Consider the following 14,650-nt stretch of genomic DNA (forward strand, 5'->3'; position numbering starts at 1 on the left):
ATAAGTACCATGGAACAAAGGACCAACTTCACCCGAAAGGACTGGAAACAATGTGTGATTACACATGAACGAGTACAACACTCGTCCGCAGTTAATTTCCCAAAACCTAAAAAAAGGTACAAACAAATACGATTACGAAAACAGAGAATCACCGATTCCACAACTCTCCGTGTTACATACCGTTCCTTCTCCTTCCTCCGCTCTTACTCCTAGCAATATGCGCCGTCAGACGCTTCTTGGTATCCACCAAACTCCTCTTATGCTTCGCCCTCGCCTTACCAACCGTCATTAGGAAGTTCTTCTTTCTCGCCTTCTCCTTGTTCGTCGACGACTTGCCCTCAGCCTCCTTCTTGGATTTCCTGATTGCCTGCGTCGACTTGTGCTCCTCACGCGCAGGCTTGCCATCCTTGGCCATGGCCACCCGCTCCTCCTTGGTGCTCTTCTTGCCAATCTGGGCAGGCAACTCAATGTCGTCGGCGGTAACACCGTCTTCGATGTGCTTGGCGATAAGTTCTTGTCTCCTCTTGGAGACGGTGCCTGTCATCTTGTCTAATTGGGCCTCCCGGCGGAGCTCTGCCAGTTTGGCGAGGTCGGCGGGCGTGAGGATAGTGGTCATGGCGAGCTTGGAAATGCGGTTGGCTTCGGCGGCGGCGGCCATGGCTTCGTCGGAGATGAGATCAGGAGCCGTTGAGCTGTCGCGACGCTGCTTCTTGGCTGCAGGCCCTTCGTCCTCGTCATCGGAGTGCTCAACGTTGATCCACCCGGTTGAAGAGTCAGAATCGTTGGAGGCGACTTCCCACTCGTCGGAATTGAACCCATCTTCGTCATCATCATCATCCTTCATCTTAGCGTCTCCATCAGCATCCTCACCCTTCTCAGCGAGTTTCTTGAGTTTCTGCTCCTCCTTGTACTTCTCGAGAAGCTCGATACCCTCAATACCGCTCTCCACTTGCTCTTCACCAAACTTGAGCCTCTTGACCTCACCCGACTTCAATCCCATGGTTGCCTCCTTGCCGCGGAACTTCTTTTGCAGCAGCTCGGGGTAAACTTCACGGTAAAGAGACTGAAGACCCTTGGCGGCCATTACCACGCCCTTGTCCTTGGACTTTTGGTACATGACTAGATCTTGAAGGAGAGTCTCGCTCATGCAGAGCGGTTGGCGCAAAGCGACTTCACGGATAGAGTTGATACCGGCAGAGGCAACTTCGGCGGCAGAAGCCTCCGAGACGAACTCATTGGCGATCTTGACAACGAGAGGTTCGATGGCGTCGGGAGGAACGTGGTTGTGTGTCGCCTGCGCCAAAGAAGCGAGGAATGAAGTGACGGACGGTTGCTTGGGCGTCAAGTACTTGGTGAACCACGGATACAAGGAAATGATGGTGAGCTTGTGCAGACCGACCAGACGGGTGACGAGCTGGAGGACCAGTAGCTTGTTGTCGAGGGAGAACTTGCACTTGGTATTCTGCAGGTGTTTCTGGAAAAGCTGCTCGGCGAAGCCTTGAGGATCGTGAATGAGGTGGAGAGCCGAGAAGTTCAGCGGATGAGGGGCATGCTTCTTGCGCTCCTGCTTCTTAATCTTTTCCATGGCCTTCTCCATGGCCTTTTGGCGCTTCTTGGTCTTCTTGTTGATAGTGCCCTGATGCTTGACCTTCTTAATGTCAATCTCCTCGTCACTAGAGTCGTCCTCCATCTCCTCGCGCTCCTTGTCGCCACCCAAGAAGAAGCGGACACCACCAACGACGACCTTTTCGTTGTCGGACAAACAGGCCTCCTTCATGACGTCGCAGGGCCGGGCGTCGGTCCAGATCTGGCGGCGCCACAGCTCGCGGGTGATGCGGCAGGCCCACATGCCTTTGGTCGAAGTGCGGTCCGAGGTAACGAGGTTGTGCAAGACAGTTTGGATGGTGCGGTTGAGCTTGTGGTTGGTGGCCTTGGAGTTGGACTCGCGCAGGTCGCTGACGATCTTGGTATACAGGAGGGAGCGGAGAGACTTGGAGGGCGTCGAGATTAAAATGGGGAAGAGGGTGGTAAGCAGGCTGGTCGAGTCGATGACATCCTTGCGACGGAGGAGAGACAAGCTGCCAACAACCTTTTCGCGAAGATCGGGGTTGAGAACGGCATGGTGTTGAGTCAAGAGCTCCTTAAGGTGGTCGAAGTAGGGGGCAGTGACATCGGGGTACAGATCGGCGACGTGCGCGACGAGGTCAACGAGATCGTGGAATTTCTTGTTATCTTCGCTGGAGGCGGAGGAAGGGGACGAGATGAAGATTTGCCGTTGGGCGTCGTATGCGAGCCATTGGTCGTAAAACTCTTGGGCATAGGATCTGGAGGAGGAGGCCAGGGTGTTAGTAAACAGAAGCGACTGACGACGAGGGCAGCAATTGGCGACGACGACGACGACGACGACGACAACAACAAGAACAACTCACTTGGGATCCCTCCTGATCTTGTACTGCAAACTGACCAGGTCAGCGTCGACCTTCTCGAGGGCGGCCACCTTTCTCTTGGGCATCTTGGCGGCTGGAGCGGGAAGGACGGTATTCTGAGTGATGTTGAGATCGATGCGAGTCGCAACGAGAGTGCAAGCCGGTTCCCTCTGCTCTGTTCAGTTCCAGTCCTCTGGCACAATCCTCAACCCTCGCTTTGCCTGGAGCTTCAGCGGTCCAGAATTTTTTGGGAAATTGATTCCTTATCGGATCCTTATCAGCTGCGCCAGTGGAGTTGGTGGACGTTCCAGGCGGGGAGGACCCTGGACAGCGCGGCATTCTGTACCCCACTTGAACTGTGCCCTTTTAAATTTTCTTTTTCTGCCGCGCTTTTTCTTGGATTTCTTTTCCCTTTTGCTTTCCACAAATCACCATTTACTTGGGCGATTGACGGCAGCAACTGCTCCCCGCGGTTTGCTATTCCCATTCCGGCGATGATGCATTCCTCATCCGCCACTTGAACTTGGACAACCGAGACGATTGGCATATGCTGTCTTTCGTTTCGTCCTTCATCTCCCAACAACATGCGGCTCTTCCTCGTTCGACACGGAGAGACCGTCGACAACGTGGCCGGTTTATAGTACGTTCAATCCAGCAGACCATGTCCACAGGACAATTGGCTGACCTTCCCCAGCGCAGGCATTCGTGACTCCCCCCTCACCACCCACGGTGTCTTGCAGGCACGTCGTCTAGCCTCGCACTTTGCCTCGCGGTCGTCCTCAATTGGTCCTGTCACGCACATCTTCTCTTCCGATCTGCAGCGCGCAGTCAGTACTGCCCAGGCCATTGTGGACGCCCAGGTGACGAAGGCAACGGAGAAGGAAGATACGGACCATTCCAAGCTCCAACTAGTACAGGTTGTCGAGCTTCGCGAACGCGATTTCCGATCTGCCGAGGGGAAGCGCTTTGGCACACCGCATTCCGATGCCGAAACGCATGACGAGATGCGCGCGCGAGCCACCGATTTCGTACAAGCCCACCTGGATCCGCTGCTGGACAGTATCTCCAATGGTGATAACTGCAAGACCAACACCTCCGTCGTGGTTGTCGCGCATGGCTTGATACTCAACTCGCTCTTGAGATCACTTTTGGCGCGTTATGCCCCAGAAGAGATGACGAGGCTTGCCAACGCAAAGCTGTCGTCGGGTTCTGTTGCCGGAAGGTCAGAATTTCTCGCTGCTTGGAGCAACACTGGATATCTCGAGATGAAGGTGGATGCCATCGCCTCGTCTGAGGAAACCGAGAAGTCGACTGCTCAGTTGACTGTCGTCCGGGTCAACGTCCTTGACCACCTCCACGGCCTGAAAAGGACCAGGGGTGGCATTGGCAGTGCCAAGTTTGACAGTAAACAGAAGACGATGGATTCGTTCTTCAAACCCGCTGCCAAAAAGCGACGGGTTGATTGACCGGTGTCAGCAATTGGTATGTTCCTGCCTCCTTTCTTCATTTACACCACACACCCTGCCTGCTTTTCATGATGAGAAAAACAATGTTCACAGACCTGTACCGAAACACTATGTGGAAAAACTTGTCCAACCGCTATCTGAGAAAGCACATCACAATTGTCCTGGTTATCATTGTCTTGATGTGAGCGCCGTTGCTAACGGGTATCAAAGACAGGATATCTTGAACTGGCACCACTCGAGGCTTGCTGGAATATGCCAAGCCATCGTTACTTCGGTACACCTCAGAATAGCTCGCAATGATACTTGATCCTTTTCATAACCTTCACTCTTTGTAAACCCGTGATTCTTGATATTGCCTAGACACATATGCTATGATCATGCGATTTGAGTCTTTCAATGATCATGTCTCTTTTGCTATTCCTCGTCGCTTTCGCCTTCCTCGCTATCAATGGACTCTAGCTCCTCTCCTTCCTCTGACGGCAGTATCCTGGGGAACCATCCATACTCTGCGAAGTCAACCATGAGCTCTCCCAATGCCCCCGTTGTAACAATGACACCTTCCGCCTCCAATGCTGTCGCTTGGCTGCGTGATCCTTCCGGCTGAGATCTTATAAAAAATGGGCTGTCAGTATCTGATCCGTCACATACATTGACGATCCACATGTAGTTCAACAGGCAATTCTCCTTTGAGCCGATGTCTGAGCTGCCGTTGGAAGCGCACATACCGAGGAGAAATAACGCCCTTGGCATTGATCACTCTCTGCCAGGGTACATTCTCATGATTGAACCGGGCTGACGGGTCAATGGGGAGGTGTTTGAGGCAGACTCCTACCTGCCGGGGCCGTTGCGCTGTTGAGTTTATGTCGCTTGTCAGCATTTCCACCTGTGTGGTACGAAAAGGGAGATTGGTGGTATCAGGATGAGGTGCATCTCGTGAACCGATGTGAGCAGGAAGTATTTGCATACGCGTCCCAACCAGCTTTGCAATGTGGCCGTAGCTGGTGACTTTGCCGTGTGGAATCTCTTGCACGGCGCTGTAGACGGCGTGGAAAAAAGCTTGTGCTTCTTCGGAGCGAGCCATCTCAACGATAATTGAGTCTGATTGTTGGCGGGGAGGTGATTGGTAGCAGTGAGAGTGGTTGCGTTTATGGAGTTGCGCTGGAGAATTGACTGCTGATGCTCCCGCTCGTGACAAAGAACAGTTGTGGCGGGTGTATGGAAGTTCTCACTCCCCCACATTACTCATTTCTTTTACTGCGAGGTTTGGCACGGTCAGTTTTCCCTCGGCGCAATCGTCGTCAAAAGCATTTACGAACGAGACAAACACCTTCCGTACTATCTGCAAGAAGTTCTAACGAAAGAGCTTGCCAGGGAATGATCATTATGATGATGCTTGAATAATAAGACAACTGCAACAAAAAAAACACAACTTGGACAATACCGGGATTGAACCGGTGACCTTCCACAAAGATGACCGAATAGTCGACATGCGAAGCGGAAATCATACCACTAGACCAATTGCCCATCGAAGTTAAAATATTATGTAAAATTTCTGGCCCATGACTGGTGCAACATTTTAGGTCTCACCTTTGTTCTAGAAGTCTCGTTCTGGATCCAGATCTTCCAGCCAGTCATCGTATGCGTCAAATCTTACTTTTATCGGCGTGAACATCATTCTTCGGAAACTGACAACCCGTGCCGCAACAATAACCGTCACTTCTTTTCCCTTCTCCTTCTTTTCTTCATATGGAGGAACGTCTTGAAGCGTCAATCCACAATGCCGCGACTGCGCGACACCGTGAGCCAGCACGACATGGGGGCCTTCACAGTCGCGTCGCGTGATATGCGCATCTTTCGGGCAAGGTCTTTTCAAGTCCTATCTCAACGTCAATAACCTGCAAGATAACGATATTGTAATTCATCACGAGACTGGACTGTTGCGCCACTCTCCTCGGATGACGTGCGGGGCAGCTGAAAACATCAATTGATGCTGCCCTCTACGCTCGCTTCCAGGACAACACCCTTACCACCACCGCCAACAGTGACGAGGTAGCACGCATTGCTTTCCATCAAACTCGCGCTGCCAAAGCCATCCATCAGTTTGACAATACATTTAATTCCAACAAGTAATCGTCTACATCACTTGTTACATCCTAATGGGGACGTTGGTTTACGGTTCCTTTCATCTTGTTGTCTTCAAAACGAGGATTCCACAGGTTCATTCGCTACCCCACAACCGTTCCCGCGCACCCGCAGCGCTCCAAAATCGACCAAGCCGTCTTGAAACTACAACCAATCATATGCTGGTTTTGCATCCTAATCAGGAAATCTTTGGTGCGAGCACTTCGTTGCACTGACACCGACGGCTCCACCAATTTGGAGAAACGTCAATGAATAGTCACGACCTCTCATCAACTCGGGACAATCTCCGAAACTCGTCCGAAACTTGATAGTGCTAAAGCTCAAAAAATACACATCTGCTTCCATTTGTACAACTCCGTTACGACGCTACCGGATTCACTCAGTTGTCGCTCGTTACCAAGCACCGCACATATTTCTTTGAAGTTGTGCACACACTCGAATGAGACATCCTTTCTTTTCTTTTCAAGTCTCGACCACAGTCGCATGTTACACGAAAATTACTACACTACAGCGCAACCTCACTCTTTACGTCCCATTTCACGCCATCCACCCTAAACAAATTTGACGACTATCGCTTCGATTCCTTCAATACATAACCCTTATGTGCATATCCTTCATATTTTGTCGTCTGTTTACCACTTCATCACCAGTCATATCAGCACCGTCCCTGCCCAAGGTCATCTCTATTTTCCTAAGGCATCGCGATGACCACCAAAGTCCAGGAATCAAACAGCAGCCACGCCACCAACCCCGCACGGCAAGCGGGTCGCATGTTAGGTACATCCATGTCGTCAAGGCTCGACTACCTTGCCATGGACAACAGTCACTACCCACGACAGGCTCATGGCCCGTTATTCTGCTGTTATCACGGTTAATGACATCGAGCAACTCTCAGACGTCACGTCCATACTGTAACCCTAACCCTCTTGCGGAGAAATCTCGTCCATGTCGTGCCCGCTGCCCCCGTGCTCCCCCAGAATGCGGTGCAACTACTTCTACCTCTACTAGTAAGGTACCCTACCGCTCAATGGATCATTACACGACAGTACATCGATACCTGTAGGTACGATACATCTTCTGGAACATAAAGGTCTCCTCTACAATCCGCCGTTATATGCAAATTGTGCATACACCCCACAAAGTACGGTGTTGTGGAAATACACCCATACCGAAAGTGGGGTCCTGACCAGCATGCCGAAGGGGTGGTTCGCTTCTTTGGTTGAAAGATGATTGGTTACTAGAGGTATGTAGTTTACCTCTACCTCTAGGTTTGTTGATCCGTACCATAGTCTGTTTCCCGCCCGCCATGCGAACCAAGTCTATTGATGCCGAAGCCAACATTGCGCCAAATATCCTGCCCATACCCATGCCTGTTGTCGAAATCGTATGTTTTTCTCCATCCCAATGCCCGCCACCATATGTCAATTCCAATCCATCGCCTACTACGTCACATACACACCTCCCTCTCCTCTGCATCTGTCTCAAGTCGTCATTGGACCCTCCACTCCCCCACCACCCCCATCCCATCCTCCTCCTTCTCACTCACGTACCCAACTACCCAACCCCTCCGTCTCGTCAATAAACCTCTACAAGCCTCCAACCTAGCATATAGCGCCAACTCCTCCCTCTCTTTTATCCCCTTTTCTCTTCCAGTTGATCTCTCTTCCTGAGCTTTGCTAGCAAAACCATTACACTCCAAGACCCCTCAGTCCAGAATCTCCAAAACCCCCCTACCCCACCTGTCTTTCGCTCGCATGTTGGCTCCCTGCTCCAACAGTACGCTTAGGGCAGTCTTCCTTCCCAGCCTCGCCGCTATCAATAAGGGCGTTTCTCCCCTTCTATTTCTCGCTTCAATGCTCGCTCCACCTTTAGTAAGTGTTTCGAGGATGCTTTGGAGAGTGCGAGATTTATCGTCTTCGTGATCAGCATTATGCTGGATGAAGGCCATAAGGGGAGTGCAGCCAGATTTGTCATACGCGTTTGGGTTTACGCCTACGGCGCTATCTTCAGGGGAAGGATCAAGGAGGGAGCGTAAGTGGCGGAGGCGAGACGGAAGGGCGTTTTCGTGCTCTGTCACTATCCCGAAGGTACTCGAGACAGGAGAGGAGTGGGAAGTGTGGCCAGTTGACTGGATGACGCGGAAAGGAATGAGTTCCGATGAGAGTGATGAATGTGTGCTACGCCTATGGGGACGGCTACCTACTGGAGGTGGTTGATAGGGCGGAACGTTGTTTGTCCATGATTTGTTGGTTGATGATGGCTTCTGCCAGACAGTGCAAGCCGTTACGACCTTCGGAGTCCTCGACAAGAGGGTTGGGATAGGCCGAGTGAATGATTTGGATTAATCGGGCATGGTAGGCTAGAAAGGGCCCTTCGTATGCTCGAGAGGGGATACCAGAAACGCTGACGCTGGGGGAGGGGACTCTGGACGGCATGTTCGAGCCGATGGGGAGGTGATGAGGGGTGTAGGAGATGGGGCTACCGTGGTTGGTACTTTCAGGTTGTGGAACAGTCGGGTTCGGCTGGACATTGGCGACTGGATCAAAGCCGAATGCATCTCGAGATAGTGGAATGGCAATATTGCAGTATGCTAGGATATCGGTCAAAACCTCCCGGTCTGCTCTCAAGGATGCCGCCCGGTGAAAGAAGGTGCGGCCATAGACATCGGTGACGTGAAAAATGTCGGGATGAGAGGGACGGATGACGTCAAGAAGTCTTCGCAGAGACGACAAGGCGCTCGGAACGTTGGTAAACCATTCGGGGCTCAAAACATGAAGAAATGTCTGGTTGGCAGTGTTGGTAAGGCCCAAGGCATTACCGGCATATGGTACGACCCGAAACAACTGCGCTTGACAGCCACTTGTGGCAGAAAACAAGTGAAGCAAAGTGTTGCCAAAGGGGTCATGCAGCTGGCATACCTCCGGTGATGGATTTCGGACCAGGTCGCTAACTTTGTCTCGTATCTCCCCGGTTGGTGTCAGCCATGAGTCTTCTTCTCTTGTCGTTTCCGCTACGATTGCGCACCAGCAAGTCCCACTACCATGCCCGGATGCTGGAAGTTCAGCACAGTCCAAGGTATGGGCAGTCAGGATATCACCTGGTACCGCAAAGCCCGGTGTGGGAGAAATCCCGACGGCGCCAATGTCGGTAATTGGAAGCTCGTGAGACTCAGCCAACCAAGAGTGTCGTTGTATGTCTTCAAGATCCAACACGCTTGCTATCGTAAAGTTATCCAGTAAAGAGCACACCTTCTCGGCGTATAGCGTCGAACAGTCGGATATCCTTCGCTGAACCTCAGTAGGATGTAGTCGGCCAATGATATTGCCCGGTGTTCGCTTCCGAATGATAGACTTTGACAGACTATCAATGCGTTGATCCATCTCAACGCGTGACTCGGGCCGCAGATGACGGGGGTCATGGTCAAGCATTTTATGCACTGTCTTTTGGGCCGAGTTTTTGCTGAGACCGGTCAGCCACCTTGACTTGCCAGGAGCGGTGCTTTATCACATACCGGGGGGCGAAGAGGTCGTCACCTAATACTTTGATGATCCTTCCGATGGACAAGGTCGTATATACATACAGTCTGGCCAGCTTCCGTGACCTTGACAATGTCCACTGAGGTGGCCGCCCAATCCTTGTGCCCCCAGGCGAAGCGTTGGAGGATGAGTTTTCAAGCGAGGGCATGTTAGACGATTATAAGGAAGACCGGGATGTTTATCTCACTTGAGACCAAGAGAGTGATGTTTTCCTTCTGGGATGTAGTTCCTCTTCGGGGACCTGTACCATCATATACCTGTGTTTCCACCCATGTTCGTCCCCGAAGAGTACCCATATGCTACATGGCGATCCGGCCACGTTCTTCAACAAAGGCCGAAAGCTCATGGCATGGGTTGTTCATTGTGTGATGATGAACTGGGGTGTTGACGCTAGTAAGGGCGAAACAATAGTCAAATGCAGACGGAGCGGCGGTGTTCGACGGCAGACTTCATATACGTGCGGTAATGTACCGTCTAGGGAGGATAGCAAGGATACTGTGGGCCAGTTGAACTGATCATATCAACCGTTGTGTTTTTACATGTTTGGAAGAAAGGGGTTGCTACAGTGTAAAGGGTCTGGTTGTTGGATCTGTTGCGCGGTCAGGTCCTGGGCAGTAAGGGGCTGTGCTGGTGAGTTTAGGAAAGCAAAGGCGAAGGGGGAAAGGAATCTAGAGTCAGAAGAGCATACGTTCGCAGAGAGCTAATATTATTCAACCTCAGGAGCGATACCTGATAGGCAGATCAATGATATCGGCCTCAAAAATGTGCTCGGGAGTTGCTGAAGGGTCGGGTCGCGAATCAGTGGTCCACGGGCTGTTGAAGGTTGGAAGCAACCGAGAGGATATGGTGAGGGAGCAAGCATTTTCCACGCATTCTTCCATGCAGCAATGTTCAAGGGTGAAAGCGAGGATAAAGTTACCAACGGTCGCACCAACGATCGGTTTCACGACGCACCTTGAAGATCGACGATTACCTAGCTGCTGGATGGATGCTTTCACCCACCCGATCCGGTAGATTGGCACAACTAGGTATCGATGCCTGTCCTCGATGTATTAGGCGTCAAAGGCTGTTACACGCCCTTCTTTTCCACCATAACAAGGATGACGTCCAAACTCCAGATTGCTTCTAGAAAGCTTCCATGCATTCCTCTTCGTATTACGTGCATGGAACTGGGACCTCTTCAAGGGTTGCTGAAACCCTTGTTCTAGCCGTCATTCATAGCATGGGCCATGAGGAGGTCGTTATACCTGACCCGGGTATGTTTGCCTGTCCCAATCAAATCAACCGCACGTTCCAACTCGCAGTTATTCGGTCTGGGAAGGTCGCCTGACGGGACAACCGGTCGAGTCGAAACTGAGCTCGAGGGGGTGAAGGGAGTTGCCGAGGAAATTGCTCGGTATTATTTGCGGGTACAAGATTATCAGCTGAGGCTCCGTAGGCATTAATATTTGACGACGCATGCTTGGGGACGGAGATGGTTGTCGTTTATAAGTTCAGTTTCTTCGAAAACTTGCGATGCCGGCTGCGATCGGAGTAGACCGCAGGACCTGCAGGGAGGGGAGTTCGAAGTTGTGTTGTTTGTTGGCTTCACTTGAGGGATGCCTGGACAGCTAGAATCCTCCTGCCAGGATCGCACTTGTATCACTCGCGGTACTCTATCAGCAATCCCTCTGCGGTGGCCGTCGTGACTTGTTGCGTTTCGGATCTTAGTTGACGAGCGGTCGGACAGTATGGCCACACAAGACGACAGCGTTTGGCGAGCATTGTTCGGTCAAGATCACTGCACCGAAGAGACGGAAGTGCGGCGACTGGTAGGATGGCAGCTGAGATGACAAGGTCACGGTGGGGAAATGAGACGGAATAACCGTAGAGGTACTTTAACAGGGGCGATGCAACATGGAAAGCACTGCACGCGTTGAGGCTTCCATTTGCAGCGAGGTGGATAGGTAGGTAGCCGGAACAAAAGCGGAAGGTACAAACGGTACATGTCCCACGTTGGCTGAAAGGCTACCTCTACTTACCTACCACGTGCCTACCTCTACGGACCTCGCTGGGGAAGGCCCGGATGCTTCCTTGCAGTATGACCGAACTTGTCAACTTGGCCAAAACATCAAAAACGTGATAGCAACCATCAGTACCAACAGCAATGCTAATTCTCGCTCAGGTTGGCTGTAGCGGTAGACCGGGCATCGACCGTTTCGCACACCGTGTTGCCAAGTAACTAACGCTTCAAAGAACCAATTCGATTGACTCTCCGACGGGACTTCGAGCTACAAACATGTCAAGCAGCAAGTCAAACACGGATGCGCATTTCGACCGTTGTGTTTCAGCCCAACGTTACCATCACCTCTAGATCTCTGTCCTACTCGTGTAGTGATCATTCCCGTCCGCATTCCTTCATCAAGCCATCAACTAACCTTTTGCTCGACATCTAGTTGATCAACCCAAAGAACTTCAACATTACCTGCTCATTCGTCGGTGCCACATGCCCCACGCCTGCACCCATATACCCAACCAGCTTGCTGCCATCTCCATACACAATCTGCGTATACGCCTGGCTCGGCACTCCGCTGACATTCCTCGAAAATTCTACCCCCAGCACGTTCGACCACTGCTTCAGGGCCTCCATCGCACACCTTGGATATACCAGATTGTCGGCGAGGCCATGGTAGATCTGCATCCTTGGTCTACGTCCCGTGTACCCCGGGTAAGAATTCCTCACAAAGTTGCCCCATTCCTCCGGAGTGTGCTGCAGTCCCCTGGCGCAGGTCTGGTTGGGCGAAAAGGGAGTAGCCGACGCAGCACCGGCGAAACAAGCGTGCGCAACGCCCGAGTACGCAGCCCCGGCCTCAAAGACCTCCGGATAAGTGGCGGCCATTACGTTGGTCATCATGCCGCCCGAGGAGGTGCCCATGACATAGACGCGCGAAGCGTCGGCGTTGTATTTGGCGATGGTGTAGTTCACCATGGCAACGATACCGAGGGAGTCGCCGCCGGCTCCGTGCGTGAGAGAAGCAGGGTCGTTAACTCCCCAGCAGTTGGACATGTTGGGCGTGCCGGGATAGATGAGGATGAAGCCGTATTGGTCGGCGTAGGAGGGTAGGCGTGTGCCCGAGTACCAGGAAGGGGCGGTGCCGCCACAGCCGTGGAGCTATCATTGCCTCGTTAGCATCGCCGATGTGTGAGAATCAAGAGAAGAGCACTCACAGCCACAATAATGGCGGGCTTTGTGGCCAGCTTGTCAGGGACGTAGGTGTACATTCGAATGTTGGTTGGGTTACTGCCCCAGTTCGTCACCTGCTGCAGCGAGGCACAGAGGCCTGTGGCCGCGGTGAGGGCGAGCCCGAGCAATGTTCTGGGCAACATGGTCAAAAGGGCGAATGAAGTAGTTGAGGTGTTGGTAGATGATGGCTAACTGCTTGCTTTCCCCAGATTCTCCATCCGAATTGGTATGGCGCCAGACCATTTATACTTCAGTTGTCATCCAAAGGACCTCTCAGGGGCCGATCGATGCGTTCACCGAATCTCCTCGTTCTCTATCATCGAATAGCCATACAAGAGCAAAACTCCCAACTAGGCAGCTCCGAAAACTCCGTAAGCGATGTTGCCTTCGTGCCAGGGAACGAGAGTCTTGAGGTACATTTGGTGAAACATAGCGCACGCACAGATGTCGGGTAAATGCCCTCGTCCACCTGTCACAACGTAGCATTTCCCCAACTGTGCAGTGACGCGCAGATCTTGGTAAGGTACCCCAGAGCGTCCAAATAACCTTTTTGCTTTTCGGAGTCAAGGAGCCGCAGCTTCGGCAAGTAGTGTCGGTAATTGGGAATAGCCTCACCGCTGATACTCGCGTGTCATTGGCGTGGGAGTAGGCTAGATGACTTCAGCCATGCCTTGTTTCAATGCCATTACATTGGAACAGCAGTATAGCACCTCCTGCTCTCCAAGGCAGACCCGATAAGTTTATCTAACCAGAAATCCGGCAAGGTACAATCCCTCTGTGATGAGGAATATGTTTCCCCCTTCCTACTCCAGCTATGAACTCTAGTGTCATGTTAGTTGAGGTCACCATTGGGGAGGGACACTCTTCCCATTTACCGCTGGCTATATCTGAAGTGACAGCGATGGGAGCCAGCAATGATTGAGCACATCATCCATATTAGTGAGTGTTCATTAAGGGCGAAATGCGGTCAGGGTCCGAATTTGCAACGCTGTGTAGAGGTATCCAAACGGCAAGCTATTGACAGTCAGAGTAGATGTTACATTCACACCTGGCATCTCATTACATTGACCAACGTCAACGTCCTCCTGTGTTTTGATTGCCCATTTTCATGGTGATGGCTTGTCTCCCTTATCTACTTCTAGTTATGGCTCTATGGATTTCTAGTCCATTCGTCGCAATTACGGTCAGTTACAAGGTTGAGTCAAGAGTACCTCTAGTGCTTGGAAGAGCCTGTGGAAGAGTGGAGGTGTCCGGGCATGAATACCTCTACGGCAACGAGCCTGCGACCTGGCTGGATGGATAGGCCCTACCGTAACTCATATGTACACACATATCGCAGTAGGTAACATTCTCCTTTGCTCCCCTTTTCTTCTTCTCCAATCCGAACCCCTGAACACCCCCCCTTTTTGAGGAACGCCTGCATCTCCTCTCTCTTTACCTCCAGCCACCTTTCCACTTCTCCTTTCACCATCTCCGTCCCTTCTTCTCCGTACCCCAGCCTCACCAACTCCCTAGAGGTAACCAACTCCCCTTCCACTCCCTTAGATACCCCCAGTTTTTTCCACCACCCCAAAACACCTCGACGCTCTACTCTCTTCCAACACACCCGCTATACTCACTGGCAATGGTCTGTCTTCTGCCTCCAACCTGGATGTTTGGGCAGGCGCACGCGGGCAATAACAAAGCGTCGTTCCAGCGTCAAATACAAGAAACTCGAAGCAGCACCAGTGCTACCCGGCGGGAAAGCGGTCGGAGAGCCTGACGGGTGAGTGCAGCAGCTGTTCAACGTGGGATTTCAGGCCATCTTTATTTATGGATGACATGAAGCGCTCAAGATGATTGCGCATAGGACCGTAG

The 14,650-nt window shown here is 52.0% G+C and overlaps 5 protein-coding genes and 1 non-coding gene across 7 annotated transcripts; 1 reads left to right on the forward strand and 5 right to left on the reverse strand.

Annotated features, from left to right (window-relative positions):
• Positions 1-41: 41 nt before the first annotated feature.
• NCU09488 (SDA1 domain-containing protein) lies at positions 42-2,642 on the reverse strand. Its single transcript, XM_958119.3, has 2 exons — positions 2,430-2,642; positions 42-2,324 (listed from the first exon to the last, which is right to left on the reverse strand). The coding sequence occupies exons 1-2, from the start codon at positions 2,510-2,512 to the stop codon at positions 173-175; spliced, it is 2,235 nt and encodes a 744-aa protein (XP_963212.2). The 5' UTR covers positions 2,513-2,642; the 3' UTR covers positions 42-172.
• Positions 2,643-2,822: 180 nt separating this feature from the next.
• On the forward strand, positions 2,823-4,201 carry NCU09489 (phosphoglycerate mutase). Its single transcript, XM_958120.2, has 3 exons — positions 2,823-3,066; positions 3,121-3,908; positions 4,103-4,201. Exons 1-2 carry the CDS (start codon positions 3,011-3,013, stop codon positions 3,890-3,892), a joined length of 828 nt encoding a protein of 275 aa, XP_963213.1. The 5' UTR covers positions 2,823-3,010; the 3' UTR covers positions 3,893-3,908; positions 4,103-4,201.
• Positions 4,201-5,281, reverse strand: NCU11088. 2 transcript variants are annotated; one of them, XM_011395358.1, is made up of 4 exons: positions 5,209-5,281; positions 4,859-5,146; positions 4,618-4,741; positions 4,201-4,499 (listed from the first exon to the last, which is right to left on the reverse strand). In XM_011395358.1, the coding sequence occupies exons 2-4, from the start codon at positions 4,971-4,973 to the stop codon at positions 4,307-4,309; spliced, it is 432 nt and encodes a 143-aa protein (XP_011393660.1). In that variant the 5' UTR covers positions 4,974-5,146; positions 5,209-5,281; the 3' UTR covers positions 4,201-4,306. The 2 variants fall into 2 exon arrangements, with proteins under 2 accessions (XP_011393660.1, XP_011393659.1); XM_011395357.1 differs by having other exon boundaries at positions 4,859-5,281.
• A 42-nt stretch (positions 5,282-5,323) lies between these two features.
• On the reverse strand, positions 5,324-5,416 carry NCU15285. Its single transcript has one exon. It is a non-coding gene; the product is annotated as a tRNA-Ala (tRNA).
• A 2,323-nt stretch (positions 5,417-7,739) lies between these two features.
• On the reverse strand, positions 7,740-9,462 carry NCU09490 (hypothetical protein; the record flags this gene model as incomplete). Its single annotated transcript, XM_958121.2, has 2 exons — positions 7,740-8,110; positions 8,238-9,462. The coding sequence occupies 2 exons, from the start codon at positions 9,460-9,462 to the stop codon at positions 7,740-7,742; spliced, it is 1,596 nt and encodes a 531-aa protein (XP_963214.2).
• A 2,212-nt stretch (positions 9,463-11,674) lies between these two features.
• On the reverse strand, positions 11,675-12,964 carry NCU09491 (feruloyl esterase B). Its single transcript, XM_958122.2, has 2 exons — positions 12,778-12,964; positions 11,675-12,721 (listed from the first exon to the last, which is right to left on the reverse strand). The coding sequence occupies exons 1-2, from the start codon at positions 12,934-12,936 to the stop codon at positions 12,002-12,004; spliced, it is 879 nt and encodes a 292-aa protein (XP_963215.1). The 5' UTR covers positions 12,937-12,964; the 3' UTR covers positions 11,675-12,001.
• Positions 12,965-14,650: the final 1,686 nt, after the last annotated feature.

The sequence above is a fragment of the Neurospora crassa genome, linkage group II, assembly GCF_000182925.2.
Source record: "Neurospora crassa OR74A linkage group II, whole genome shotgun sequence".
NCBI lineage: Eukaryota > Fungi > Ascomycota > Sordariomycetes > Sordariales > Sordariaceae > Neurospora > Neurospora crassa.